Here is a 26,624-nt window from a genome sequence, read left to right as displayed (position 1 = left end):
CAAATTTAGTCAGTAGATTAAAAAAATTATAAAGAGAGCGGTAAAATGACTGCACTGTTACTGCTGTGATCATGAATTTCGGACATCAGGATTACAACAATGCTTTGACAATAAAAGGAGAGTGCTAAAAAAAAAGAAAGCATAAAATGTGTGTGTTTGATGCAGTTTCTCGAGAGCTTCCAGTAGAAACAGAAACCATCCAGACACAACTTCATCAGAGCACCAATGAGGAGCACTACACCTACACCAATGTCTCCTGGAGGCTGTATCTCAGGAAGGAGGTGGGCACACACACACACATACACACACACACACACACACACACAACACAAGACACATAACACACAACACAACACAAGAAAGATGAGAAATTATCAGAAAAGCAATCATAAGTTAACTGTCTGAACTTCTTTCACAGGTTTTCTATCCCAAAGACAGCTTCAACAATCCTCTGGTGCTGGATCTCATTTTCAAACAGGTAACTTTTTATTTATTCAAGATTTTGGGAAACGTTTTATCAAAAAAAAAAAAAAAATCATGGAATACATTTCCTAAAATTTCTCTTTCCTCCCCTCCTCTCCATTTCTTCTGTCCTCCAGATCGTGAACGACACCCTGTCGGAGGCATGTGTGCGCATCACCCGGGATGAAAGGCAGAAAATGAAAGCTCTTTTCGGTAGTCTGTCTGTTCTTCCCGGAGACATTTTTTCAAGGCCGTGCGCTCTAATCCAAACACATCTCTTTGACATTCATGAGCTCAAGTGTCTGTGTGTGTGAATGGCAGCTAAACACGGTGTCGAACAGAATATGGACCCGGTGGAGGAGCACGTGAAGAAGACAGTTGTCGCGGCAGCCAGAGAAACCTGGGAAATATACTTCTCCAGACTCTTCCCTGCCTCGGTGAGCAGAGCCGGTGCATCACTGGAGGAGGAGTCAGTGTGTTCATTTTGCTCCTATTAAACCTCTCTTTGTGTGTGTGTGTGTGTGTGTGTGTGTGTGTGTGTGTGTGTGTGTGTTTGTGCAGGGGAGTGTTGGAACAGGTGTGCAGGTCCTATCAGTTTCCCACAGTGGGATCAAATTGCTGAAGACTGTGAAAAGCAGCGCAGCAGCCCCAGATTATTTCAGAGTCCTACGACCGTACACGTATGTGGTGTCTTTTGTCTTTTTGGAGTGACAAGTATAGAATGAGATTTCTTAGACTTTGTTTTATGAGGGAGAATTGAAAAATAAAAATCTACATGACAGCTCTGAGTCAATGACAAAACAGTTGTCAGTCACACTGAACCAAATTTTTCACACAGCGCAGAAAAATAAAGTACTGTAGATAACAAAATGCCGTCTTGAAATATGATTTCAACTTTGTTTTAAGGTATGCAGACATCCTGTTTGTCACCATCCCATCTGAAAACATGCTGGAGTTCAATTTGACCAATGAGAAGCTCATCCTGTTCTCTGCCAAGGCCTCTCAAGTCAAACATCTGATAGACACCTTCATCAATGAAATCAAAAAGGTAGAGTATGCTGCCACCCACACTCAGACAGGCTACTCTTTGGAATTAAGAAACTTTCATATGATAACTCCAACATCTAAAATTTGGAAAAAAAAAAAAAAACATGTGACCCTGTTTTTCAGTTATCTCAGTTCAGCTTCGATATTTAACTCACACTATCACGTTAGGTAAAATTAGTAAATTTCCTAATTCACTGTGATTTCAAGTTCATCTTGGATTCTTGGGAGAATTTCTCATATTTGGCGGAAATCACACGACTCTTTATCGTTCAGTTCTGCCTCCTCCTTCCACTGCGTGCTGCTGTGGCATCCAATACGTTTGAGATACAATGGATACAAGGAGTGCCTCTGTCAGCTATCTGCAGATTGCATTCAGTCTGTTTGCACTGCGAACTTTGCAGAGTTCCCCATAACATCAGTGTGAATAACAGATGTGCCTTCAGTACTTATTTAAGACCTATTTTCAGGAAAACAGCCTGTTGGACCAAGAGTCTCAGTCTCTAACAGGGAAAACAGCTGCTTTATCAAATGGAAAGTATTCACACAGTACTTAGGAAGAGTTTATTGAGACATTCCTTTTTGCCCTAAACATGCACTCAATACCTTTTATCACATACTGTTGCAGTCCAGCACATTTTTTTGAGTCCATATGGAAATGTAGCCTTCATTTGGAAGAAAACTTCAGAACTCTCCCATGTGAGTAAAACAAAAAAAGGAGGAGGTTGTGTCATTGTGGGAGTGTGGTATTTCTCCTCAGGACTCTGACTATGTGATCGCGGAGCGTAACTTTGTGACGGACGACCGCTCGATGCTCAGCTTCCATAAAGGGGACATCATCAGGCTGCAGGTCATGGACGGTCTGGAGAAAGGTGAGAGACTGCCGCGGAGGAGCTGCAGCTGCTCTTTATTTGAACCTGTGATCTAAGCTGTCGAACGTGTGATCCAGGTTACAGCTACGGCTGCGTGGTGAGGAAGAAGGTGGTGTTTTTGGAGGAGTTGAAGAGGGACACACAAGACTTTGGTGAGTGCTCATGAAATCTTCTCATTTTATTTGGAGCCAAAGTGGATCTATAAACCTCACATTTTAGTAAACAGTACCTCAATTTCCGCATCACGTCCGAAGTCCAAACACAAAAAAAGGTGACAGTTCAGAATGACAGCTCTGAAAGATTTACCAAGCTGGACTGTGCGCGTGTGCCCTGGAGATATTGGGTTATTTTTAAACCAAGGAAAAATTGGTGCAGTGATGTTGACATAGCCTTTGGCATTCTTTAAATACAATGTTGTATCAGAAAATGTATTTTCCCGATGGAAAGTGGTGATGCAATTTGAAAAATATTGATTTGTGCTCTTTCTTGAGGACATCAAAGCCCAAACAGGATCACATATTTCACGTCAAAGTGAGGCTGGGTAACACAGACGGCAATGAGAGTGCACCTGCACACAGATTTTTAAATCACTGTGATGTGTTGGCTTTTTATTCAGACCTTGAAATCTGTTTCCAAGTTTCCATTAATAAACTGCACAGAGTGCTGGATGCTTCCACTAATGCATCCTGTAACATTCAAATCTCTGACGTTTGGTTCCGTTTTGGTTCAATGATTTGAAAGGCAACATCCTGCCTCCTCTGTCTGTCCATCTGTCCGTCTGTCACTCATAAATTGATCTGCAGTTTTAAGATGTTTCAAAGAGATTATTGTTAACTTCTTGTATTTGCACGTCAATTACATGGAGCTGTTTATCTATAAATGTAACTTCAACCTGTCGCTGTATTTACTCTGTTTTGACATCCTGACTTCCAGGTATTTACCAACTTCATGCTTCGCTACGTTCACTACTGAGCAGCTTTTCCTGCCAGCCTTTTTTCTCCGGGCAGGTTCTTCAACATAAAGAATGTGTCCTGCAGTTGAAAATGACGGCGACCAAAGTGCAAAGACTAAAACATAACAGTGACGTTTTGAGCTGTGTAGCCATGGCCAAGAGGTGAAAAAAGCTAAAGTGCTCGGTAAAGCTGAAAGGGGCTGTAAATTTAGATGGAATTTGTCTGAGTTCATCAGTTCATGACACTTAAACTGATCAGCCTTTTTATAATGACCAGTGACAGGTGAAATCGAAAGTTGAAGTCATTTATAGGTTAATGTCTTTTAACTTGCAGAAAGATCATGTCGCAAGTGGAAGAAAGCCCAACGTGTGCAGTGGCTGCGATTATAGCAAATCCAGCATTATGTGCCAGGTTATCAGCATCACGGGGCACAGAGTCAAGTCTTGTCAATGATAAAGAAATGGGTGCAGATGGGAATCAAAGTCATTCAAATGAAAAGCAGATCTGCTGCTGGAGGAAAGGCAGATAGTGATCAGGACTTAAAGCAGAGAGAAAGAAAACCTGTTTGAGGATGCTCGGTCTGACCCTTCGCTCTGTGTTTACGCGTCAGGCTGGAAGTTCGGTGCTGTGTTCAGCCGCCCCGGTGCTTTCCCGGCCGAGTGTGTCCATCCCGTCGCTCCTCCAGACTTCCTGTCGCTGCCTTTGGATCGCAAGGCGGAGCCTCGCGGCGGAGCGGGGCAGTTTTCCGTCTCATCAGCCGTCGCAGTTGCTGTAGCATCCACCATGGCTGCGCATGAAATAGATCAAACAATTGAGGTTAGCATGGACACACACACTCTCTCTCTCTCTCTCTCTCTCTCTCTCTCTCTCTCTCTCTCTCTCTCTCTCTCTCTCTCCACCTCTCAAGCAGAGCTCAGGTTGTTTGTCATTGTCACTTGTTCCATTTCAGAAGGTTTCTCTTGACGGCTTTGGTGAGGGAGAACTGGACGAGAGGGCCCTGCAGGACAGTAAATACGACATGCTGGAGTTTGCCAAGAAATACTTCAGACAGGCCCAGAGCGGGAAAGGGTGAGACCACCACATCAACACACAGATCTGCTCAGGCGGAAAGAACATTCACACAAGTTTGGTGCATCAGCACTGTGTGAAAACAGTACTTTTCAGTTTGTGTCTCTTCATAGCCCGACTTTCACAACAAAGCTGGAAAATTGGTACAAACACTTGTCAATTATGTTAAAGAGTAAATACAAAGAAATAATAATAAGGAATGATAATTGATTTATGTTAATTCCTGAAACACATTATCTTGGGACTTTAAAAAGGCTTCTGAAATATAAAAAGAAAAGTGTGATGCATTCTTCCAGAGCAAACCTCCCGGTAGCGTATACATCAAGTAGTTCAATCAACTCCACCTTCACATACCGGTGACTGCATGTACAGGCATCAGTGATAATGATGCGTGACAGGAGCTGTTTGAATCCAAATGCTTCACGCTGTGACTGATTCTGCTCTCAGAGGTTCCCTGAAGAGCAAAAGCAAGAACAGAGACTCCAGAGAGCCCACTGAAATGATCAAGTTTTCCAAGGTACCTTCTTCTTGCCTTCACTTACTACCAGCTCATCAAGGGGTTCGAATTAGACTTCACTTCTGTGACTTTCTCCTTTCCAGACTCCTCTGACAGAGTCTCTGATCGAGTTCACGGACCCGGCCATGGACAGAGTAGCAGCCGATCTCTTCCTGTGTGAGTTCTCACCGTCTCTCATTCCGTCTCTAATTACATCTTCTTATTACACCCGGGATTCATTCATGCTTGCCTAATATGTTCCTGTGGCATGACACATCTTATATATGTCTGTCACAACCTTAAAGAAGGAGCATTCTCCAGCGGTTTCTCTGATGTTTTCCCCTGTGTGAACACCAAGTCTGAGGGAAGAGGATGTTGTACAGATTGCTCGGCCCTCAAGAGAAAATTCCTGATATACGCTATTAGGTCACATGAATAGAAATGACACAATAGCGTACTGAATCCATCAGCAAATGTTATGTGTTAAGGTTTAGATTTTGTGCCTGTGCGCGTGTGTGTGTGTGTGTGTGTGTGTGTGTGTGTGTGTGTGTGTGTGTGTGTGTGTGTGTGTGTGTGTGTGTGTGTGTGTGTTTGTAGCCATCATGCGTTTCATGGGTGACTCTACACCACGGGGCCTGACGGAGCAGGAAGTGGTCAGCACTTTCCTCAAGGTAATCTTGCACATAACTATTTATTGAGCTGTGATTTTCTCTTCGACACATCTGTATTTATGTGTGCGCGTGCGTGTGTGTGTGTGTGTGTCTCCTCAGCTCATAGGAGAGTTCACCTTGATGAGGGATGAGGCTTACTGCCAGCTCCTCAAACAGCTTACCACTAACACCAGCTCCAAACCGTAAGTCAGCTGGAGGCACATTACCGGCATGCGAGCCGCACACTGACACACACTACAAGCCTCTTTCGTCACTGAGCCCGTGATCCCGAGTGTGCGTGTGTGTGGATGTGTGTGTGTGCGCTCTCTTCCGCTCCGCAGCGACAGTTCCCAGCGAGGCTGGAGGCTGCTGTACATCCTGACTGCTTTCCATCGCTGCTCCGAGGTCCTCAAACCCTTCCTGCTGAAATACCTGCAGCAGGCCTCCCGCAGCGCCGGTGCACAGTATCAGGGTGAGAACACACACCAGCACACACAAACAACGAGTTCTATGCACCCTGCACACACTAACGAAGTCATCCCCGGTGTGTAATGTTTCTTTGTACGTGCGTCAGGTATAGCTAAGGCGTGCGAGCAGAACCTGAGGAAGACGCTCCAGTATGGCGGTCGCATCGTTCCCCCTAACAGCATGGAGCTGAAGGCGATGGTGGTCAGTGTTTCCTCCTGTTGGTCTTCACCCCTGCAGCGAAGTGTTCGTTAGCCTTTTAAAGATCACAGGTGGAAATACTATCAAAAGCTTGTAATGGAGTACAGCTGCCATTACTTTGCCTAATTTCTGCTCCATTCTTTAGATAAGTAAAACAATACTCGAAGTATTTTTTTATTTTAAACAGTAATTTGATTTTATTTACGTGTAAATAGTTAAAGCACATTTCTAATAAAAAATAAATAAATAAAAGGTGTAATGAAAATTTGTCCTGCAAGATAATGTGAGTTCAAAGAGTCAACTTATCACAAACTAAATGATGATTAGAAGGTTTTAGTATGAATTCAAGTTGTTTCCATGTTCAGTGAACGACTTGTGAGTTTCAAACTTGTGAAGTAAATTGCTTGATGGGTAAATTATACAGATGTACTCATGAACACAAATACCAAATACAAATGGTCTAATTACAAAAATGTGAAAAGCTTATTGCTTCCACCCCTGGCAAAGACACTCTGCAACACATGACAGATGAGGAACAATGTGCGTAGATGTTTGATCTGTAATTTTATTCCAGAACTGAAATGTTGCTGTGATTTTCTTCTTTGTTTATTAAATAACAAAAGCATTCTCTTTGACATTGACAATGAATGCATCTTTTTTGATTTACACTGAGCTAATTTTATATCCACAGAGTTTTACTGTCTCACTCAAAAACCAGCTCAATAACTATGGGAGAAACTACAGTGTCGCAATGTTCCTGGGGACCGCTGTTTAAAATAGTTGCCAACAATTGCACCTTTTTACTCCTGTTTCAGCAATACTGGGCCAAATAAGTGCAGCGTGTGGCTTTTTTGTTGGTAAAATAATTCAAAGATGCAACAAGAGACTTGCGAGCCATTTTTAAAGATTTATTTTGGAACCGTTGAGCTTTGGGCTGATTGCCTCAAACAGTGAAGCTTAATGAGACGCTCATTTTAGTTATCTTCAGATCCGTTTGAAAAAAAAAAAAAACAACAAAGAACTAAGAGTATCACCCCTCTCCCTTTACTCAAAGTCAAATCAATGAAACGTGTTCATAAAACACATTAAAAAAAAAAGTGTATTTAATAAAATGCTGCTCAATCAGAGCTGAAAAATATGCTACCAATATTAACAATAACAGCAAAAGAAATTAAAAAAGCAAAGGGCTCTGGTATGCCCTACACACTGAGGCAATCACAAAATCAGATGAGTTAGCAATCACTGAGAAGGAGAAGAGGCAATGACAAGAGGCGCTGCTCAAATTGATAATCTCCTGTTGAAAGAAGACCCTCCTTTTGCCTTCACAAAGGGCATGTGAAGCATGCAGCCTCCTCAGAATGATCAAAGCATTGAGAAAAAACGCTCTGAGTGTATCTCGAGCAAGTGCATCATATTTTCCTTTCAGCATGAAGTCATATTGTACATCTAGATTTATATGTATATAAGTTCAGTCAGTCTAAACCTGTAGGTTTACAGCGCATATAGCATGGGATACTTTGTGAGTTTGAGTGAAGTGTCTTTGCGTATCCTCAGGCGGGACGGAGTTCAAAACGCCAGCTGTTTCTCTTTCCTGGAGGCATCGAGCGCCACGTGAAAATCAAAACATGCTCTGTAAGTGCTGAGCAGCCGGTGCAAGCTCACCGCCACCGGTGTGCGGCGTGCTGGTGACGGCGGGGAAGCTTTTGATCCACTCCGCTGTCTTTGTTGTGTTTTCAGGTTGCCCTGGAGGTGATTGAGGAGCTGTGCTATGAGATGGGTTTACACCGACTGGAGGCCATGGAGGAGTACGCCGTGTTTTTGGTGACCAACGGAGGTGTGCGTGCACACACACACTCACACACACACACACGCTAAACAGTATCGTTCCTGAAGCAGATCGGCTCACAGATCACATATCAGCCTGCTCTCTGGTTTCTAGCCACGGGAGAAAGTCATTATGTTCACAAGTTGAGATGAGACTGTCATAGCAAAACAACAGGGGAGGGCTCAATATCATCTAATCATTTCCGATACGCGTATCATAAAACTCTGTGCCAAACACAAGCCAGAGCTCTGCTTTCCCTCTTTATTATGTGCAGACTTCCCTTCATGACACTCTCTGTGTATATCCCGATGTGTAACAAAACATGACCATCTAAACTTTTATTAATCTGTCTGATTTTTGTACTTTCCTCCTGCATTTGCTGAATAAATGCGCAGCAGACTGGATATTTTTTTACTTTTTGTGGAATCAATCAAAGAAAACACTTGCTGAATCACCACGTGCTGCACACTGTTTTCACAAAATGACTCCAGGAATAATGATTCCACGCCTTTAGCCTTTTTTTTTTGTAAAGAAAAAAAAAAAAAAGAAAACTATGGGCTGAATGTCTGAGGGTTGAATATCTCCACATGAGAACAGCTGGCAGCTGCTCCCGCTCGTGTTCTATTCTGAATCACAGCGGGTCGCCCAGCGTGGGGCTACTCCACTACTAACATGACATTTCAGAGCGTGTGTGCCTGGAGTTTCTGCTGTTTTTTTTGTTCGCGTAGGTCAAAATGCTGAGCAATACATTCCTCAGGGAAACGGCTGTGCATATGTATGTGAAGCAACAAATCTTTACATGTGAAGCAGACACAGGTGGTTTCTCTGGCTGCATCAATTTCACAGCTTTTTAATAAATTAATTATTATATTATTACTTTTTTTTTACATTCACAACTATAAAACTAAAATGTTTCATGGATGGATGAATCAACATGCACATTGCGTGTACATTGTTTTTGCCCGAACTTCGCTGCAATCAACAGTTCCTAACAGGACAAAGCGCTATAAAAAGTAGATGTTGAACAATTACGTAGAATCATTTGTGATGCCTGTGTGTCACCCTTCCCAGGTCAGAATGTGCGCCCTCTGAACAAACACGAGTACATCCTGGATGTAGCGACGGAGGCCGAGTTAGTGGACGCCAACTACAGCTTCTGGTTCAGACGAGTCGTCTGGACTCAGCCGCTCAAGTTCGACAACGAGCTTTGCGTGGCCATGCACTACAACCAGGTATGACCGGTGACCATTCACCCTCTGCACATACTGTACAACCTGCTGTTCACTTCCATGCGTGTGTTTCCATGTGGACCTTTAGATCCTTCCGGACTATTGTAAAGGTCTCCTGAATGTTCTCCCGCATGGAAAAGTGAGCGATCAGCAGTTCCACCAGATCTCCAAACTGGCAGCTTTGCAGCACAGAGCCAAAGACATCGTCTTCATCCCCAGCATGTGAGCAAACCACAGCACTCAGAGTGGGATTCAACTTTATTTCCCTTCACCACCATAGTGGACTGCTTTCAGGTTCAGCCAACAGCTCCATATCTTTTATTCCAGTCAGCAGTCCACTTTATTAATCTTATCCCCATCAGTTCATCACATTTATATTGATTTTAAATCAAGCCAGTATTAAACTAACACTATAAAAATCATCCCGATGGCGTAAGCCAGAGGGAAATCAATATACAGAAAGCAAGAAACTCTGTAATATGTACCTCAGGTTACATGCATCATATCGCATATTGAACATTTATGAAACATGGATGTATAACTTTATACCAGAACATTTGGCCGGTTAACTAATTTTAAGGTTTTTTACTGTAGTTTCAATGTTTGGCCAAAAAAAGATTAACCTTTCAAATGTTTTTATTCTTGAAAGTCAAGTTGAGATTTGTGAAAAGATAAACGCACTCCACACGATTGCTCACTTTCTTTCTTTGTTGTATTCATTCACAGTTTTTTTTTTTTTTAATGCTGTCCCACAGTTTGGACTGCACATTGTGAGGTTACTACAAATCTTTGATGACCAGGCCTCTATAATTCTCAGTCAAGTATCATCTAGTTGACTGACAGCAACCTGTTTACATTAATGTTGTTCATAATAGTGGAATGTGCAGAGGCGTCGCTACGGGGTAGGCAACACAGGCATTTGTCTAGGGCCCCGAGCTGAAGGGGGCCCCGAGGGACGGCTGACATTAGTCAATTTCAATGACAAATTAAAGCCGCGAGCGGCGTCAAAAGGCCCTCGCCCGCCGTTTACCTGACCCCCCCCCGTTTTATTCTTTCATTGATGTTTGTCAAATTTGGCACATTTCCATGGCAACAAGTAAAATTGATTTGATGGGAGATTTTTCACTTTGGCCCATTAGAATAACATGGGGAACTTCAGCCATTGCCATGGCAACACCGTTGATATTACAATATGGTCACCATTGGCTTTTTTGATCGGGACGACATGAAGGAATTATCACCCAAATTCCATTCATTTCTGATAAACTAATAATTTTACTCCCCATACAGATTTTATTTTGATTCTGTAGGGGGCGCTGTAACACCTATTTCCAAAATTTCACTGTCAATGTGTCCAGATAAGAAGGGTCAATAAGTGTTTAAAATTTGGTTTGGATTGGAGTCATTATGTCGAAATGGCAGCCATTTATCACACTGAAAAAATGGCAAAATTTGACATCAACTTTGCGGCGTTACCACGCGGAAACCGTGATCTGAAGATTTGTGAATTGGATAACTTTTAATTGTCTACTCGTGTAGATGGTGTCCACCAAATTTCAGCTTATTTGGGGAAGCGCGCGATCAAAACGAACATTTTGTACGACGCCCTGGAAAACGCTGACTTGGCATTTTTGAAAATTCAATCCCAGCTCGCTGCTTTCCTGCTGTTTTGAGGTCGGGGTCATAATAATATTTTTTGTTTGTCCCGACAACGCGCATGTGTATACCAAATTTTGTGGCTGTACGACAAAGTCTTTTGCGGACTCCCTCCCATCGACGCAATGCATTTTGGGTTTTGCAGGTGGCGCTGTAGAGCCAATTTTTAAATCCCAATATTGAAATTCATATTAAAAAAAATTTTTCGCCGGAACTGAATTTTGTGCAAAATTTGGTGAGTTTTCGAGCATGTTCAGGGGGTCAAATTCCAGTTTAAAGAGCAGAAGAAGAAGAAGAAGAAGAAAGAAAGAATAATATTTTTTGCAAAAACAATATGCTTTTTTTTTTTCTGCCGTTATTTCGCCCACATGTTATATATTTTCGGAAAGGTCTCGACAAGCCCGACGTGTCTGTGAGGTGTTTGAGAGTGTGAATGTCTGTGGTCGAGCGCCACGCGCTCGACAAGTCATGTTTGTGTGTGAGAGTGTGTGTGTGTTTTTTGTATTTGTACACGTGTGTATGAGTGCATGTCAGGGTGTGTATGTCTGGACAGGTTGACCTATGTCTGAGGTCGAGCGCTGCGCGCTCGACTTGTCATTTTTGTATGTTTGAGTGTGTGAAAGGCCTGTGGTCGAGCGCTGCGCGCTCGAAAATTCGTGTGTGTGTGTGCATTTTTGTGTTTGTACACGCGTATGTGTGAGTGCGTGTCGGTGTGTGTGTGTCTGGACATGTTGAATGATGTCTGAGGTCGAGCGCTGCGCGCTCGACTTGTCATCGTTGTGTGTTTTGAGAGTGTGAAAGGCCTGAGGTCGAGCGCTGCGCGCTCGACTAGTCGTTGTCTGTGTTGCAGAAACAATAGGCCCTTCGCCCTTGGCAGGCCAGGGGCTCGGGCCTAAATATTTTTTGCAAAAACAATATGCGATTTTTTTTTCTGCCATTATTTCACCCACATGTTATATATTTTCGGAAAGGTCTCGAGAAGCCCGACGCGTCTGTGAGGTGTTTGAGAGTGTGAATGTCTGTGGTCGAGCGCTACGCGCTCGACAAGTCATGTTTGTGTGTGAGAGTGTGTGTGCGTTTTTTGTATTTGTACACGTGTGTATGAGTGCATGTCGGGGTGTATGTGTCTGGACATGTTGGCCTATGTCTGAGGTCGAGCGCTGCGCGCTCGACTTGTCATTTTTGTACATTTGAGTGTGTGAAAGGCCTGTGGTCGAGCGCTGCGCGCTCGAAAAGTCATGTGTGTGTGTGCGTTTTTGTGTTTGTACACGCGTATGTGTGAGTGCGTGTCGGTGTGTGTGTGTCTGGACATGTTGAATGATGTCTGAGGTCGAGCGCTGCGCGCTCGACTTGTCATCGTTGTGTGTTTTGAGAGTGTGAAAGGCCTGAGGTCGAGCGCTGCGCGCTCGACTAGTCGTTGTCTGTGTTGCAGAAACAATAGGCCCTTCGCCCTTGGCAGGCCAGGGGCTCGGGCCTAATTAAAGGCGCTACACTTGACGCTGCAAAGAAAGCGTGTCGAAAATCCCCCGCATGGGGCCCTTTTCCGAGTACTCAGTTGCTAGAAGGGGAACCCGACAGACGGCGGATATCAGCGACACAAATTGAACCCCCCCCCCCCCCCCACACACACACACACACACACACACACACACACACACACACACACACACACACACACACACACACACACACACACACACACACATGGCTTGCATCGAGAAACAGTCAAGTCGGCTATAACCAACTCGGCCCCAAGCTAAGTCGGCCTATAGCAAAGTCGGCCCCATGCCTCAAGTTTCACGCATTGAGCGTTACAGTCACGCATTTCGGTCTTTTGCCACCCACTCATGCCACACATTGTATTTCTCACGCTGAAACAAATACCAGTAAATATGTCAGATGACATGAAGTTTGTGCTAAGAAAGAAGGAACCTTATTGATTCTGAATTGAACTGCATGGTGAGTTGTGTTATACATATTACAATGTCAAAATGATTTAAATGAAAGTGCATATTGTGAAATGTTAATATTTACATTAAATGATTAAATTAAATATGATGCACTTTATTGTGTTTTGAAAAAAACAGAAGACCTTTAAAACTGACACATTGTTGCAAACTTCTCACTCAGTAACGTTCTGTCATCTTGTAATTTGTATAGAGGCCCATTTGCATATCTCGGTCAAATTAGATGATGACATCATTTAAAACGATACATTGTTGCAAACTCCTCAGTCAGGAAAGTTCTAAATGACATTTTCATACAGAAAGAAGGAACCATATTGGTGCAAAGTGAGTCACGTGAAGTGACAGAGCTACAGCCAGAGTCCTGACTCCTGAGCATTCAAAGGCAGCTTTTAAATGGAAGAACAGATATCTATTGTCATACATCTATTGTGTTTCATTATTCTTTTGTAAATGTAGAAATGCTATCTACAATTAGAAATCAGATTTGATTGGTGCCTTGTCTCATGTTATCACACAGTGATATTTGAATAATTTAGATTGATTTGAATTGATTGAAAGTCCTTTATTTGTCCCACAGGGGGAAAATGCAGTGTTCTGGCAGCACAGAGAAAAGAAATAGAAATGGAATAGAAATGTGACATTTACAAAGCCCAACCATAAATAAAAAAAAAATTTATATAATTCAAATATGAATTTAGGATAGATAGCCTATAATTAAAAAACAGATGTAAGCTAACTGACATAATTAAATATAATTTACATAGAAACTTAAGACATATATAATTAAATAACAGATATAAACTAACAGTTATAAATTAATAAATTACATGTACATTTAAGACAGATATAATTAAATAAATAACAGATTTAAAGGTGCCTTAAGGAGTTTGCACGTTTTATGCGAAACAGCGCCCCCTGCAGGCCTTGGGCGTAATGCAGCTTAGTGAAAAACACGTCCCTGCGGCTCGCGTGCACGGAAGAGGGGGACTCCGTCTTCGCTCGTTTAGAAGCGCTCAAGTAAGATTTAAGTTTCTTTTACCTGGTGGAGTCTGTGCTGGAGCTGTGGCAGTGCTGGAAGCCAGTCTTTTCTTACTTTCTGGAAGCTCCTGCTCAGTTGTTGCTCACTAAGCATCTGGCGGAGTAATGGCGGACATAACGAAACCTAACCAGCCGGAGCGCGCATTACGTCATTCCTTTCAAATTCTCCCCAAAAAAATGCTGGTGCCGGACTGGCACTGCAATTTTCAAGTGATAATTTAGCGCTGTTAGAGGTACTTGTAATGAATATGTCAGGGCACATTGTACACATCATTAAAAATGTGTAACATATTTATGGTGGAAAATAAGCATTTTTAAGGTTGTAAAACTGCTTAATGCACCTTTAAGTAACATATATGAATTAAATATAATTTAAATATACAGTTAAGACAGACACATATGTACACTAAAATAGAAAAATGTGAGAAACACAAAAAATATACACAAGAGTTTCACAGAGCTGAACGGATGATGGATGATAATGAATGATTGCACCCCCCCCCCCCTTTTTTTTTTTATTGACAGGTAAGTGAGAGGCTTGCAGATGTGTTTGAGTCCTCCCAGTTCCATAGCAGCGGTGCATCAAACAAATTTACCAGTATTTTTCTTTTCAGCGTGAGAAAAACAATGTGTGGCATGAGTGCATGACAAAAGACCGAAATGCGTGACTGTCACGCTCAGTGCGTGAGACTTGAGAGCCCTGCCAGTTTACATGGGGCTTGGGGCCGACATGACTGTAAGCCCTTGCATCAACGTGCAGTCAGTGTTGTCAAACACACAAAATGAAGTGGACGTATCCTTCAGGGCACGCTAAGAGAAGAAAAATCAAGAAGAGGATGAAAAAAAAAACATGATAGTGGTAAGTGAGAATGTGTAAGCTATGTGTATTACATTATAAAAAAGTTAGTCCGAGGTAGTCCAAGGGACTTTGTCCCAAACTCCCAGTCATACCAAGCACCAGAAAGCTGAATCTGTGCAAAGTGATTTCAACGATTTTCTTCAAAACACATTAATAAAGTCTGTATATAATCATTCACATTATTTGACAGCGTGGTTAACAACACACTTCTGTGGTATGACGAACTTAGAGCACATACTTACCTCTGCCAGCGGAGGTAATGTAATCGTCATGGTTTGTTTGTTCGTCGTCCGTCTGTCTGTCTGTCTGTCTGTTAACAACTTCTTCCAAACTATGGCACAGATGATGACAAAATTTTCAACGCTATCAATGAAAGTATTTCTTTGCTGATCCTTCGTCCTGGACTTCATTCATCATGATTCTGGGCCTGAGAAGCCCCATAGTCCCTCTTGCCTCGGGGTCTAGAAACACCCCTGGGAATGTGGACGAGTCAAACTGTTGTTAAACTGCAGATTTTTGCTTGTTAACATCTTAGAATAAATGTATTCCATGTTCGGTGTACAAGTTTCATTGCAGAGTATGATTAAATACTTTGCCTCCACCTGTGATGATCCCCCTACTCCCTAGAAATTACACTGAGAATAGCATCCCAGTCTCTAAAGCACAGGCCTTTTGTTTTCTTTCTATCTTTAAATGTCACAGAGCTTCTTTCTGAGCTGATACATGAACTTGGACAGCCTGTCATCAATGTGCACAGTAAATGCACAGCCAAAGGCCTGTGTTTGCCTGCTCTGAAGAAGCCATCCTCCACTTCTTGTCTGGCTTTTTCTGATCTTTTAACTGAACATGTGCTTTACATCAGTTTATGTAACCTAATATCCTTTCCAAACAGCTTCAGTAGAACAAGAAAATCTACCACATTGTTACCACTAAACAGTGTTTTTACACCTTATTCTAATGTTTATTACCATTTTTGGTGCATATAGTACTTGTCAAATTAAATATATTAATACATGAAGTGATATAGAGTAGTTTGGAAGTTTTTCAGAGTTAAAGTGAAAGATTTTTTTCTTGGTTTCTGTTGCAGCAGCAGCAGCTCAATAAATACAGACCCAGACTATAGTTCAGTCATTATTTGTTGTGAGTTTTTTTTTTTTAACTTCTTCAGCTATATAAAAACTCTCCCATGATTTCTTGCCCCCGCCGCCGTTATCGGCGTCTCTTTCCTCCCACACACGGAGCCAAAAGCGGAGCAGAGCAGCTCACTGAGTTGTGTAAAATCATTTGGAGAAATGTTGGAAATCACAGAGTGAAGCCAACTCCTGTTTATCTGAGATTGCGTTGCTGTTCCTCTCTCCTCCAGACATGAATTATCGGAATACATCGCCACACCTCTCTTCAAAAAGCAGCCACCCCAGCAGTGGGTTACCATGGTGACGCAGCACATGCAGCAAGTACAGTCCCTGAACCCGCACCAGGCCAGAGCGCAGTTTCTGGGTGAGATGACTGTTCACGTTGAAGGGGGAGGCACTGCAGAGAAACGGCTCACTGAAATGGACACTTTCTGATAACATTATTAGTTTCTCTCAATGCGGCAATCACACAGGATCAGAGGATTCACAAACGCTTTACAGTTCCCAACTCATTGCCTAATCCAACAAAGAAACGAGAAGTTTCATCATAGCAGTTCATCAAATGGGTGTCAGCTTTTGTTTTTTGTTTTTGTTTTTTTTTAACCAGCTGAACTGTTAAGTCGTTTAAACTTCAGTTTCTCTCCAGGGTCATTGTTTTCATTGTTTTTTTGTCAGTTCGTAGTTGTCTTGCAGTTTACCCAGTGTCTGCTGGGACAAGCGTCAGTGTCATGTCACCCTCATTTATAAAGTAAAAAAATATTAGTGTTAATAGTAAATTGTATAAAAGTCCCTATTAATTCAGTTAATGAGCAAATACTGTGTTCACGAAGAAAGTAATAATTTTGCTGTGTCAGAAACGTATTCCTTCACACCCCCCCATGCAGGTCTAATTAGTGCGATAGCTGTCTGATTGCAGACACACTCTGTGTGACACCAGAGCTACCTGCAGATCCTTTTGGCTTCAAACACTCGGCTCTTGGGATGAATTTGCTGCATGGTCAGTCCTTGACAAATTAGCAGATTTTTTTTTTTTTTTTTTTTTTTAATCCACACTTGTTAATTATCCTCACATTCCGTCGGGGCTCTTTAGATCTTGACATGATGACACCACAATCGTCTGTAGCAAAGCTTAGCAGAGCTTGAAGAGTGGAGGTTTGAATGAGACAGGCTCTACCTGTCCCTCTCTAAACATCACTGCTGCTAATTTCATATAAAGTCAGTGAGACAACCAAAATACAGCACATGATTTTCTATGCAAACAGGTTTTGGAGTTTTGAAGACAAAGCTGACAGTTTAATGTATCACTTGTGTAATAATGTCACCTCTAAATACGCCAAAAATGCCAACTTGTGGGTGAAATATATCTCACTCCCGTGGACACTAAGAAGTGACAAATGATGTTGTGATGTCTACTGAAGAGCATTAAAAATGTCAGAGGATGTGACGACTCCTGTGAAATCCTCCCGTTGTGCTTCCAGGCCTGGTCAGTGCCTTCCCCATGTTCGGCTCCTCCTTCTTCTACATCCACAGCAGCAGCTCCACCACTTTCTTCGCACCCTGTATACTTGCTGCCAGTCAACATGGTCTCCACTTCCTGCACAAAAACACACACGTAAGGACACACACACACACACACACACACACACACACAGATCAGTGCGTGACCCAGCTTGTCGTGACGGGAAGATGAGCGAGACCCAGAGTTGCAGTGTGACACACACAGTTGTGTATTGTAGTGACGTTCGGTTGGTGGTATCCATGTTGCAGGAGGTGATGGCAGTGGTCCCCCTGGCAGAGGTGCAGTCCAGCCGCACCCAGAGGCCCACTGCTGGAACCAGTTACCCCTACGTCGATCTCACCTTGGGGGACGTAAACACGCAGCGGGTCGTCCAGCTGCAGCTGGAGCAGGTAAACAGAGAGGAGGCTCGGACAAGGACACACTCGTCTCCACCGCTGTGATTCAGTTCTCGGGGCTGATGCGGCCTTCCTGTGTCCACAGGGCCTGGAGCTGTGTCGAGTCATTGCCATGCAGGTGGAAAACATGATGTCCGTGAGAGAGAAGAGGCTCACTCTGCCGCCCTGTGAAATCACCATGTTGTAGCGCACCGGCGTGCATAAATGCACACACAAATTTGTATTTACACATGTTATTTAAACCTCTGTAAACAGCCTACCTCCTCACAGCTGCAGCTGTTAGTTGATTATGTAAAGTAAGGCTTATCTGAGGTCAGTCTTTTTTGTGAATATCAGTTTTGATGATAGCACTTAATAAAATACTTTTAGTAAAAGAAAATTGTTTGAACTGTACAATAGTTTTTAATGAACAGTAAGGTAGCAGCACAGGCTGTGTGATGACAGAGTTTTATAATGCATATGTTTTTTAAATTTTTTTATTTATCAAGTATAAAATCAGACGTGTAAACACTGGTAATGTCACACCAGTGTTGGTGCATATTTTGTAAAGAAAATTTCAACAAAATAAAATCTGAGTTTTTTTCGTGAACATGTCTGCACTTAATTCATCAAATAAAATCAAAATCAAATGAGAATCACGATTTTATTGAATGGTACTCCCCAGAAGTAAGTACTTTTATTTCTGTTTATATCTGTTTATTTATTTCTGTTAAAGTTTAAGGATGAATCAAATAATTTCTTGATTTTAAAACAAAAATATTTCTACATTTTCAATAAATGTCTCTTCTTTTTTTCACTAAATTCACTGATTTCATAGGTCTGTATGCAAACCTGTATTTTGCACACTCATTGTCAGTTTTTAAAGATGTTCACTTTCAAGTAAAGACACTGACAAAGTGCTCTTGGGTTCTGACGTGCAAGAAACCTCCTGGTTCCCCACATGAGGAATTAAATTCCTCTTTTTGTTTTCCTGGCCATTTTTTTCCTTTGCTGTAGATCTCTCTCTCTCTCTCGCTCTCTCTCTCTCTCTCTCTCTTGCTCTAGCTCTCTCTCTCTCTCGCTCTCTCTCTCTTGCTCTAGCTCTCTCTCTCTCTCGCTCTCTCTCTCTCTCTCTCTCTCTCTCTCTCTCTCTCTCTCTCTCTCTCTGTGGTCTTTTAGTGCCACTTTGTGGTCAAATTGAGTTTCACTATATTTATTCTCAGTGTTACTATTTTTAGTTCGTTTGAAGTTGTTTTGTAAGTCGTAACAATTTTCCTTTTTATTTTATGCCTTTGCAGCTGTTTGTGATGTTTTAAATTTATTGTCTTGTGTAGGTTTGTCAGATTGTGTTTGTGTTATACATTTTTGTTTTCTTGTATATTTTTGTGTGTGTGTCTTTGTTTTAAATGCCATTGTGGCAACTATGGGTCTCATTTGTTTTTGTTTTTTTGTTTGTTATTTCTCATTGTGAATGTTGGGGCCACTCTTTGGTACTTTTTTTGTTTCTGATTCATATGAAGTGTTTTCACCTCAGGATATTGTGTGTGTGTGTGTGTGTGTGTGTGTGTGTGTGTGTGTGTGTGTGTGTGTGTGTGTGTGTGTGTGTGTGTGTGTGTGTGTGTGTGTGTGTGTGTGTGTTTCATGCTGTACTGGTGTTCTTTTATCTCAGTTTGTTCCTTAAACGTATCTCTTGTGGTTTTGTGACTTTTTTGTTTTCTTTAATGTCATTCACTTTAAAATTGACATGTGTCAGTATTCATTTTTACAGCTGGTTGTTATATGTCTGTATTTGTTATTTTCACAATGGTGAATTTGCATTGTTGCAGCAGCAAGTGTACAGTAAAAATAATAGCTCAAGAATATGAACAATAATAATACATATTAAAAAATCATAATATAGTGTCTGTGTCCATTTGTGATGAGGGTGTTTTAATTACTTGTCATTGTGGAGCAGATGGTGTTCATTTCATTTTTGTATTAATGTAACTTGGTTTGTGTCTTAAGGCTCATCTTGGTACTTCTTTGTCTTACTGTGGTTCATTTGTTTCTCACTGGATTTTGTGTAGTTATTCGATAACTGTTTGTCTTTTTACAATCACTTTATAGTTATATTGGTACCTGTAGCGGAGCCAGAGTGGGGGCAAGGGGGCGGTCGTCCCGGGGCTCACAAGGTCATAGGACCCCGTTTCATGTGATGTGTTCCCATTTAATCGTAAATTATAATGAAATGTGCAGTGTGTGCGAGAAGGTATACGCATATGAATGTGGGCTCCAATTTGCCAATTCTTAATTTACGACTGTCCATGAATGCATCAGAGCTGTAAGCCAGCGCTGATTGGCTGTGCGGCATGAACGAGTTTTTTCTTTGCACTTGTTCTGAACTCTTTGGAGGGAAGTTAAACAGTATGCTAAACACTATGCTAGCCGCTAGCGGTACTACCCAAAACCTAACATCGGAGCCATTGGTGAGTCAGTGAAACCTTCAAAAATATTATCTTTGTCAGAATGCTGTGGTTTTTAACATGTGCCTATTTGAATGTGCCTTGTGTTGCTCTCAAATATAAGAGACCCCTGAGTCTTTTTTATTTCTAATATACTGTATGTGAATTCCAAAAGATATAGATAGCTGTGTCTATATCTGTCTGAATATATTGTGTAATTTTAGACCAGCTGTGTTCATTTCATATTTAAGCTGTATCAAAAATAGTGCAGATGTAGCCCGTGACTTTTTATCTGAGCTTTCAGCACCATGGACAGCGGATGCTCTCAGATTGACAGCTGTCAGGCTGCATTTGTGTGTGTGTGTGTGTGTGTGTGTGTGTGTGTGTGTGTGTGTGTGTGCGCGCGCGTGCTTATGTGTATTTGTTCTTCAGAACAAGTTTGTGAACTGGTTTGTGACTTTATTCTGCTTTCTTGCTTGGCTCAATAAAAGTGAGCATTAGTGTGTTGTTTGATGGTAGGATGAGGGATTGTTTGAATGGTAAAATTACAATCATAAGGGCCCTCCACCACCTCTGTACTGAGACCCACGCTCCGCCTCTGATTGGTACTTTGGTGATGTTAGTTGTCTTTCTGTGTTTACCATACCTGTTTGTAGTTATTTTGTCTGCTTTCTTGACTATATGTCTCTGGGTTCAGTCTGGCGTTTTGTGGCTGTTTTTGGACTTTTTTGTTGTTGTTATTGCTGTTTATTGAAGCAATAATGCCACCCAGTAAGAAGAGTGGTGGAGTAAATATGTAAAACTTCTGATTCTGTACATTTATGTTGATGAAACATGTTGGGAAAAGTGCGTCGTAATACAAAACATGTTGAATGCATGGGGAAAATAACCCCTTGAGTGCTTCTTGGAGGTAATTGAGAGGTTAGTGGGACACAATCACCGCCAGTGGACTAAAACATGTCCTCAGGGCTCCCAAACAGATTTAGCCCCGCCCCGTGCCGTCAGGGCTCCACTGCGCATGCGCGGGGCTCTGGCAGGTTACACGAGTTTATTTTCAGCGTTTTTCTTGGAGACGGTATCGATGGCGTGAAGCAGCCGCCGGAGCTCTGTTTCTGTTTATCCGTGTATTTCATGCGGTGAGTGGAGACGTCTCCGGAGCGCCGGATTTTGGGAATTCAGCGGCGACATGTGAAATGTCGCAGCGTGGTTTGTCGGTATTTCCAGGCGGCGACGGACAGACCCAGCCAGGCTAGCTGAGCTAGCTGTAGCTAACAGCGTTAGCCCCGCCGCTGGCTCCGTGTGGCGTGGTGTCGACGCAGCAGCGTTATTCCGGCTGCGTTTGTTCCAGTGTCCGCTCGTATCCCATCCACAGACTGCCGGAGTGTCGCTCCACGCCGCCGCTTCAATGCAGGGACGACTCTGCGAGTCAACTTAGCTCATGTTAGCCGATTCTGAGCGGAGGAGAGAGGCTTCGGATATCCACCCTTTTGAGCCCGTTCGCCGGCAGGCAGCCCCGCTCAGGTCGCTGCTGACATGCGGCGCTGATGCTCGCTCTGTGCTAGCTCCCAGCCCACGTCGCAGCACATATTGTGGAGGGCTGACATGGCAGCCAGCGGCTACTCCGACCTGAGGGAGAAGCTCAAGTCCATGACTCCGCACAGGGACGACTACAAAAACAAGTACGCGGACGGGACGAGTAACGGCAGCGGGAAGACCCGAAAGCGGAAACACCGGGATTCCGATGACGACGAGTACGGACACAGCGACGACAGCGCGGAGCTCCGGGAGCAGGAGGCCCACCGGGTGCGGAGCAGCATCCAACAGAAGAGCATCTTCACGGCGGAGGAGTGCGCCCTCATCGAGGAGAAGATCGACGAGGTGGTCGCCAAAGGGGAGGCTGGACTTTACCGCGAGCACACCGTGGACAGGGCGCCCCTCCGCAACAAGTACTTCTTCGGGGAAGGTTACACGTACGGAGCCCAGCTGGAGAAGCGTGGTCCGGGTCAGGAGCGGCTGTACCGCAAAGGAGAGGTGGATGAGATCCCGGGCTGGGTGCACGACCTGGTGATCAAGCGGCTGGTGTCCAACGGCGTGATCCCGGAGGGCTTTGTCAACAGTGCGGTGATCAACGACTACCAGCCGGGCGGGTGCATCGTGTCACACGTGGATCCCCTGCACATCTTTGCGCGGCCCATCGTGTCGGTGTCCTTCTTCAGTGACAGCGCGCTGTGCTTCGGCTGCCGCTTCCAGTTCAAACCCATCCGCGTGTCGGAGCCGGTGTTTGTCCTGCCTGTGAGGAGAGGCAGTGTCACGGTGCTCAGGTGACTGGCCCTGCTTTGACCGGAGTCACTGTGCTGGTGTGTCTGCCAGGCCTAAAGTGTCACTAAATGCTCACTTTTATTCACAGTGGATATGCTGCTGATGACATTACCCACTGCATCCGGCCTCAAGACATCAAGGAGCGGCGTGCAGTCATCATTCTCAGAAAGTAAGTTACTGTGTGTGTGTTTTTAGAAACTCATCAAATCAAAGTCTTGCTCTGATGTCAGTGGTTTTGCTTTTTCCCCTTCTTTTTGTTAGGACCAGACCTGATGCTCCCAGACTGGATGCAGACAGCCCTTTAAGCTCTTCTCTTTCTGAGAGGCCAACAGCCATGAAAACCAAACGCTCTCATCGCAAAGCAGACCCTGATGCAGCTCACAGGTATTAAAGGCTTTTTAAGTCTACTTCCTCAAAGGTCCAAACTGAACTGAGTACAACCAGAAGTGTTCTGAAACAGATGTCAGTATGAATAGAAGAAATGTTTTGTTACCCTATGCTTTAGAATTGACATTCTCAAACCCAGTTGACATTTGGTATTACAGTTATGTCCTGTCCAGAGTGTGTCATTTTGAGTCCGTTGGAAAAAGGTTTATTGAGGAGTCTCTATTGGCCCCATTAATGTTAGTTCAAAACTCAACCATAGCCGTTATATCTGACTGCATCCGAAAAGACAGGACTGCTGCTTATGTTTTGTAAAAACCCACTAAAAACTTCTGCGTCGTGGTTTCTTCACCTCGTGCCATTGACGAGCAGACACAGATCGAATGCAGCAGTTTAATGTCAAACATTTAGTTATATATGCAGGCAGTGTTATTTAACACAGCAACACTCTGGCACTCAGCCATCCGGTTGGATAAGAGTCTCATGGTGGCCATTGTTGTATGCGTTCGGTGTGGTGCTTCTGCATCCTTGACCTGTTCTGGACATTGTTCAATTGATTCAATCATTCTGTTTTCAGTGTTTACTGTTTGAATGTAGCCAAACGTGATCAAGCTAAAAAAAAAAAAACCTTTGCCTTTCAAGAGGGAAAGGAATCATGTAGACTCGACACATAAAATGAATCATACTTCAGTATGGTTGTCTTCCCAGTGGGGCCTCTCTGTCTCACATCTGCTCCTAAAACTGAGAACAAAAACTCAAAAGTGCCACTGTATTTTAAGTGACCACAGCAGGGTAAAGTTTGTGGTAAAACTAGAAAGCGTGTTAAATTAATTTTCAAGTGTTCCAAGATTTAGACTCGCTGTCTGTCCTCAAAGTCCTCACTTTGTGACAGATTTTAGAGGCTCTTGATTGTGTGCAGCAGTTTGAATTTAAAATGCGTTTTTCTTTTTTTTTTCTCAGCTGGTAATGATACCTCCACTGTAATCTCCCCATATGCTGGATACTGCTGAGCTCAGCACTCAGCACTGCTTTGGAGAAGTTTTGACAGGGACTTTGTTGAGTATAAGTCATAACAGCTGTCCAGCATGTGTTCTGTCCCTTGTTTAAATGCATCAGTCACAATGTGACTGCAGTGTTCAATCCTTCTTTTTTTTTTTTTTTTTTCTCTCTGGACCAGGGATCCACACCACAAGGCACAAGAGTAATCTAGCGCTGGAATTAAAGCAGTGTCCAGTCTGTCAGCTTGTTATAACTAACTCGTATGTGTCTCCACCAGGCCGAGGGTTCTGGAGATGGACAAAGAAGAGAACAGACACCCTTCTCTCTCTCGTCCAAGTCATCGCAGCATCAGCTCAGAGAACTACTGGAGGCGCAAGCAAGACTACGACAAACACCGGGAGAGTTCGGGCCGCAAAGTGAAAATGAGACGCCACTGAGCACTCCTGCCACACTCATGTACACATCTGATTATCCGTTCTTTTATATATTTCAATATTGTCCCATCGTTTGATCGGTGTTTGTATCCTGGTCCAGTTGTAGTCTGGACGGAGGAGCACAGTCATCCCGTTGTCTAAACTTTCATTTGAGTCTGGTTCAGTTTGAGTGTATTTTTGTTTCTGGCAGACAAAGCTCTCTTCATTACAGACTCTGGAGTTTCTCTCTGCAGTTAGGCTCTCTTCATTTACCTTAAATTTATCATTCTTTGTTCATAGATAACCTCACAATAGCATGTATTTTTTGTAACCAAGGTGTACAGACCTGAAGAGCTTAAAGGATCATGAGGACTTGTACAAAGGCAAACCTGAGCTGTAATCTAACTTGTTATAATGTATAATACGTTTGTATAGTCTTTTGATTGAGGGACTTTTATGGAGAATGAATCTATTTCTGTTTTCCACACCTACACCTCTGATCTACACCTTTTACTGTGCCACGTCACACTTTCGCTCTTGTTCGCCTCGGCCTCTGTATTGCGGTTTTTAAGTGTCAGCAGATGTGCAGTCATGTTCGGGGTGTTAGATTTGACTGGATCATCTGGATGGAGGTCACAGTGCCGTGCAGTAATTAAGGTGATGCTTTATGGGGCCGCCGGAGAACTCAGGTCTTGTTTTACGCTCCTGTTTGTTGTTCTGCCCTCTACTGTGACAGAGGCCATGTTACTGCTGATGCTCATTAACACTAACTTTTTTTTTTTTTTTTTCATTCAGTCGAGTGAAACTGGGGTCAGTCAGAACTTAATTTGACCGAAACCACCGTTTATTTTGTCGTGCGTTGATTGGGTCAGAAAGGGAGCTCAGTTTCCAGACGTCCTTGCAGTAAACACATAAATGTTACTTTATTCCCATCTGCCGTATTTGGCGGGGGTAGTTATTAGCTGACTGCTAAGTTTGTCTGGAGTTACACAGGAACAAAAATAACCCCAGTTCAGAGGAGCAATTGCTTGCTAAAAACAGATGAGTGTCCGCGTTCATGGCTCTCTGAAGCTCTGACACTTTGCAAACGTGTCAGTAAAACTGATCTGCATGAGGCAAAGAGGGGACAGTTGGGGCACATGAGGTAGTTTTATGACTTTTTAGTAGTCACATTGTTTTGATTGAAAAAGGTGCAGGCTCAATAAAGAATAAAGCTGAAACTGCATAATATCTCACTGGACTTTTCTGACCACAAACACATCTGATACTATTTCACGTGCAGACGGACGACCAGCACGTGACTTTTTTTTTTGGCAGGTCTGTTCCTATTCTATAAAGTTTCTCAGAATGTTTTATCTAGTGTTTTTAAGTCTGATTTTTCCATCAAAGCAAGCAAAACCTCCAGCTCCCTGTGATCTCGAATGGCTCCCCAGTCTGGATTGGGAAGAACGGATCTGCAGGATACCTTTGAATTTAAGTCACAAGACACTCTTCACATGTTGAGTTACACAACTATGCACAGTTGACCATTCAGACCACATACAAAAAAAAAAGAACTGCTCCACAGAATACAGACTTGTCAAGTGTTTGTTTTACTTTGGGCTCCTGGGACTTGAATGGGTTCACAAAACCAGAATACTGTTCATTTTTAAAACCTACAATAAAGCAAATTGACAGTGCCACACTAAAACAGCAATGATGCACAAACCTCGCAAGAATTGTAGTAACAAACATCATTTATCACATAGTGCTTGATACAAATTTTTATTTTGTTCTACTGAAACTTGGGATCTCTTGTTCAAAGTATTTTTAAACTCAGGGTCACAGTATGTTTGGAAAGAGTTAAACGGAGGCTCGAATAAAGTCCAAAGGTTTTCTCACTCTTGTTAACCTACAAAGCAGAAAAGCAGGACAACTTCTCGTGTCTTTCTAATCAAAGAGTTTATCTTGTTCTTAATACTTAAAACACATCAGTCTTATCTTTAGATTATTTCAAAGTGATTTTTGATCTTTCATGATTGTCCTGCACAGTTTGATTACTCAATTGTTTGTGCAGACAGTAGTTTACAGCTTTCCAGCAGTTTTTAGTATGGTTTAAGGTGATAGTTTTTATTTATCTACTCATATTAGTGAAGTGAATGTTTTCACCTCATGGCAAGGAGAAAAGGGAGGTTAGACTTCAGGAGAATGTGGTGTTGCTCATGGACAGTATTTCTCAAATCAAGAAGAATCTGCAATGTATAGCACATACAGAAAA

At 42.8% G+C, this 26,624-nt stretch overlaps 2 protein-coding genes across 2 annotated transcripts in view; both read left to right on the top strand.

The window, feature by feature from the left end:
* myo15ab (myosin XVAb) overlaps window positions 1-18,079 on the top strand; it is a 58,473-nt gene extending 40,394 nt beyond the window's left edge. Inside the window, exons 53-76 of the mRNA XM_030093359.1 lie at window positions 166-281; window positions 419-478; window positions 600-675; window positions 784-899; window positions 1,024-1,142; window positions 1,369-1,510; window positions 2,267-2,378; window positions 2,456-2,530; window positions 3,942-4,147; window positions 4,281-4,399; window positions 4,847-4,916; window positions 5,000-5,072; window positions 5,493-5,566; window positions 5,666-5,748; window positions 5,887-6,017; window positions 6,120-6,214; window positions 7,766-7,843; window positions 7,949-8,045; window positions 9,108-9,268; window positions 9,354-9,487; window positions 16,149-16,282; window positions 17,397-17,530; window positions 17,686-17,826; window positions 17,918-18,079. Coding sequence (XP_029949219.1) covers window positions 166-281; window positions 419-478; window positions 600-675; window positions 784-899; window positions 1,024-1,142; window positions 1,369-1,510; window positions 2,267-2,378; window positions 2,456-2,530; window positions 3,942-4,147; window positions 4,281-4,399; window positions 4,847-4,916; window positions 5,000-5,072; window positions 5,493-5,566; window positions 5,666-5,748; window positions 5,887-6,017; window positions 6,120-6,214; window positions 7,766-7,843; window positions 7,949-8,045; window positions 9,108-9,268; window positions 9,354-9,487; window positions 16,149-16,282; window positions 17,397-17,530; window positions 17,686-17,826; window positions 17,918-18,019 — 2,648 coding nt within the window. The 3' untranslated portion in view covers window positions 18,020-18,079. The remainder of the gene's footprint in view (window positions 1-165; window positions 282-418; window positions 479-599; window positions 676-783; window positions 900-1,023; window positions 1,143-1,368; window positions 1,511-2,266; window positions 2,379-2,455; window positions 2,531-3,941; window positions 4,148-4,280; window positions 4,400-4,846; window positions 4,917-4,999; window positions 5,073-5,492; window positions 5,567-5,665; window positions 5,749-5,886; window positions 6,018-6,119; window positions 6,215-7,765; window positions 7,844-7,948; window positions 8,046-9,107; window positions 9,269-9,353; window positions 9,488-16,148; window positions 16,283-17,396; window positions 17,531-17,685; window positions 17,827-17,917) is intronic.
* Window positions 18,080-21,279: 3,200 nt separating this feature from the next.
* Window positions 21,280-25,587, top strand: alkbh5 (alkB homolog 5, RNA demethylase). Its single transcript, XM_030094494.1, has 4 exons — window positions 21,280-22,573; window positions 22,660-22,740; window positions 22,833-22,955; window positions 24,232-25,587. The coding sequence occupies exons 1-4, from the start codon at window positions 21,855-21,857 to the stop codon at window positions 24,389-24,391; spliced, it is 1,083 nt and encodes a 360-aa protein (XP_029950354.1). The 5' UTR covers window positions 21,280-21,854; the 3' UTR covers window positions 24,392-25,587.
* The last annotated feature ends 1,037 nt before the right edge of the window (window positions 25,588-26,624 follow it).

The sequence above is a fragment of the Salarias fasciatus genome, chromosome 6, assembly GCF_902148845.1.
Source record: "Salarias fasciatus chromosome 6, fSalaFa1.1, whole genome shotgun sequence".
NCBI classification, from domain to species: domain Eukaryota; kingdom Metazoa; phylum Chordata; class Actinopteri; order Blenniiformes; family Blenniidae; genus Salarias; species Salarias fasciatus.
Note: the sequence above shows the minus strand (reverse complement) of the source record. Positions and strands in the feature narration are given on the sequence as shown.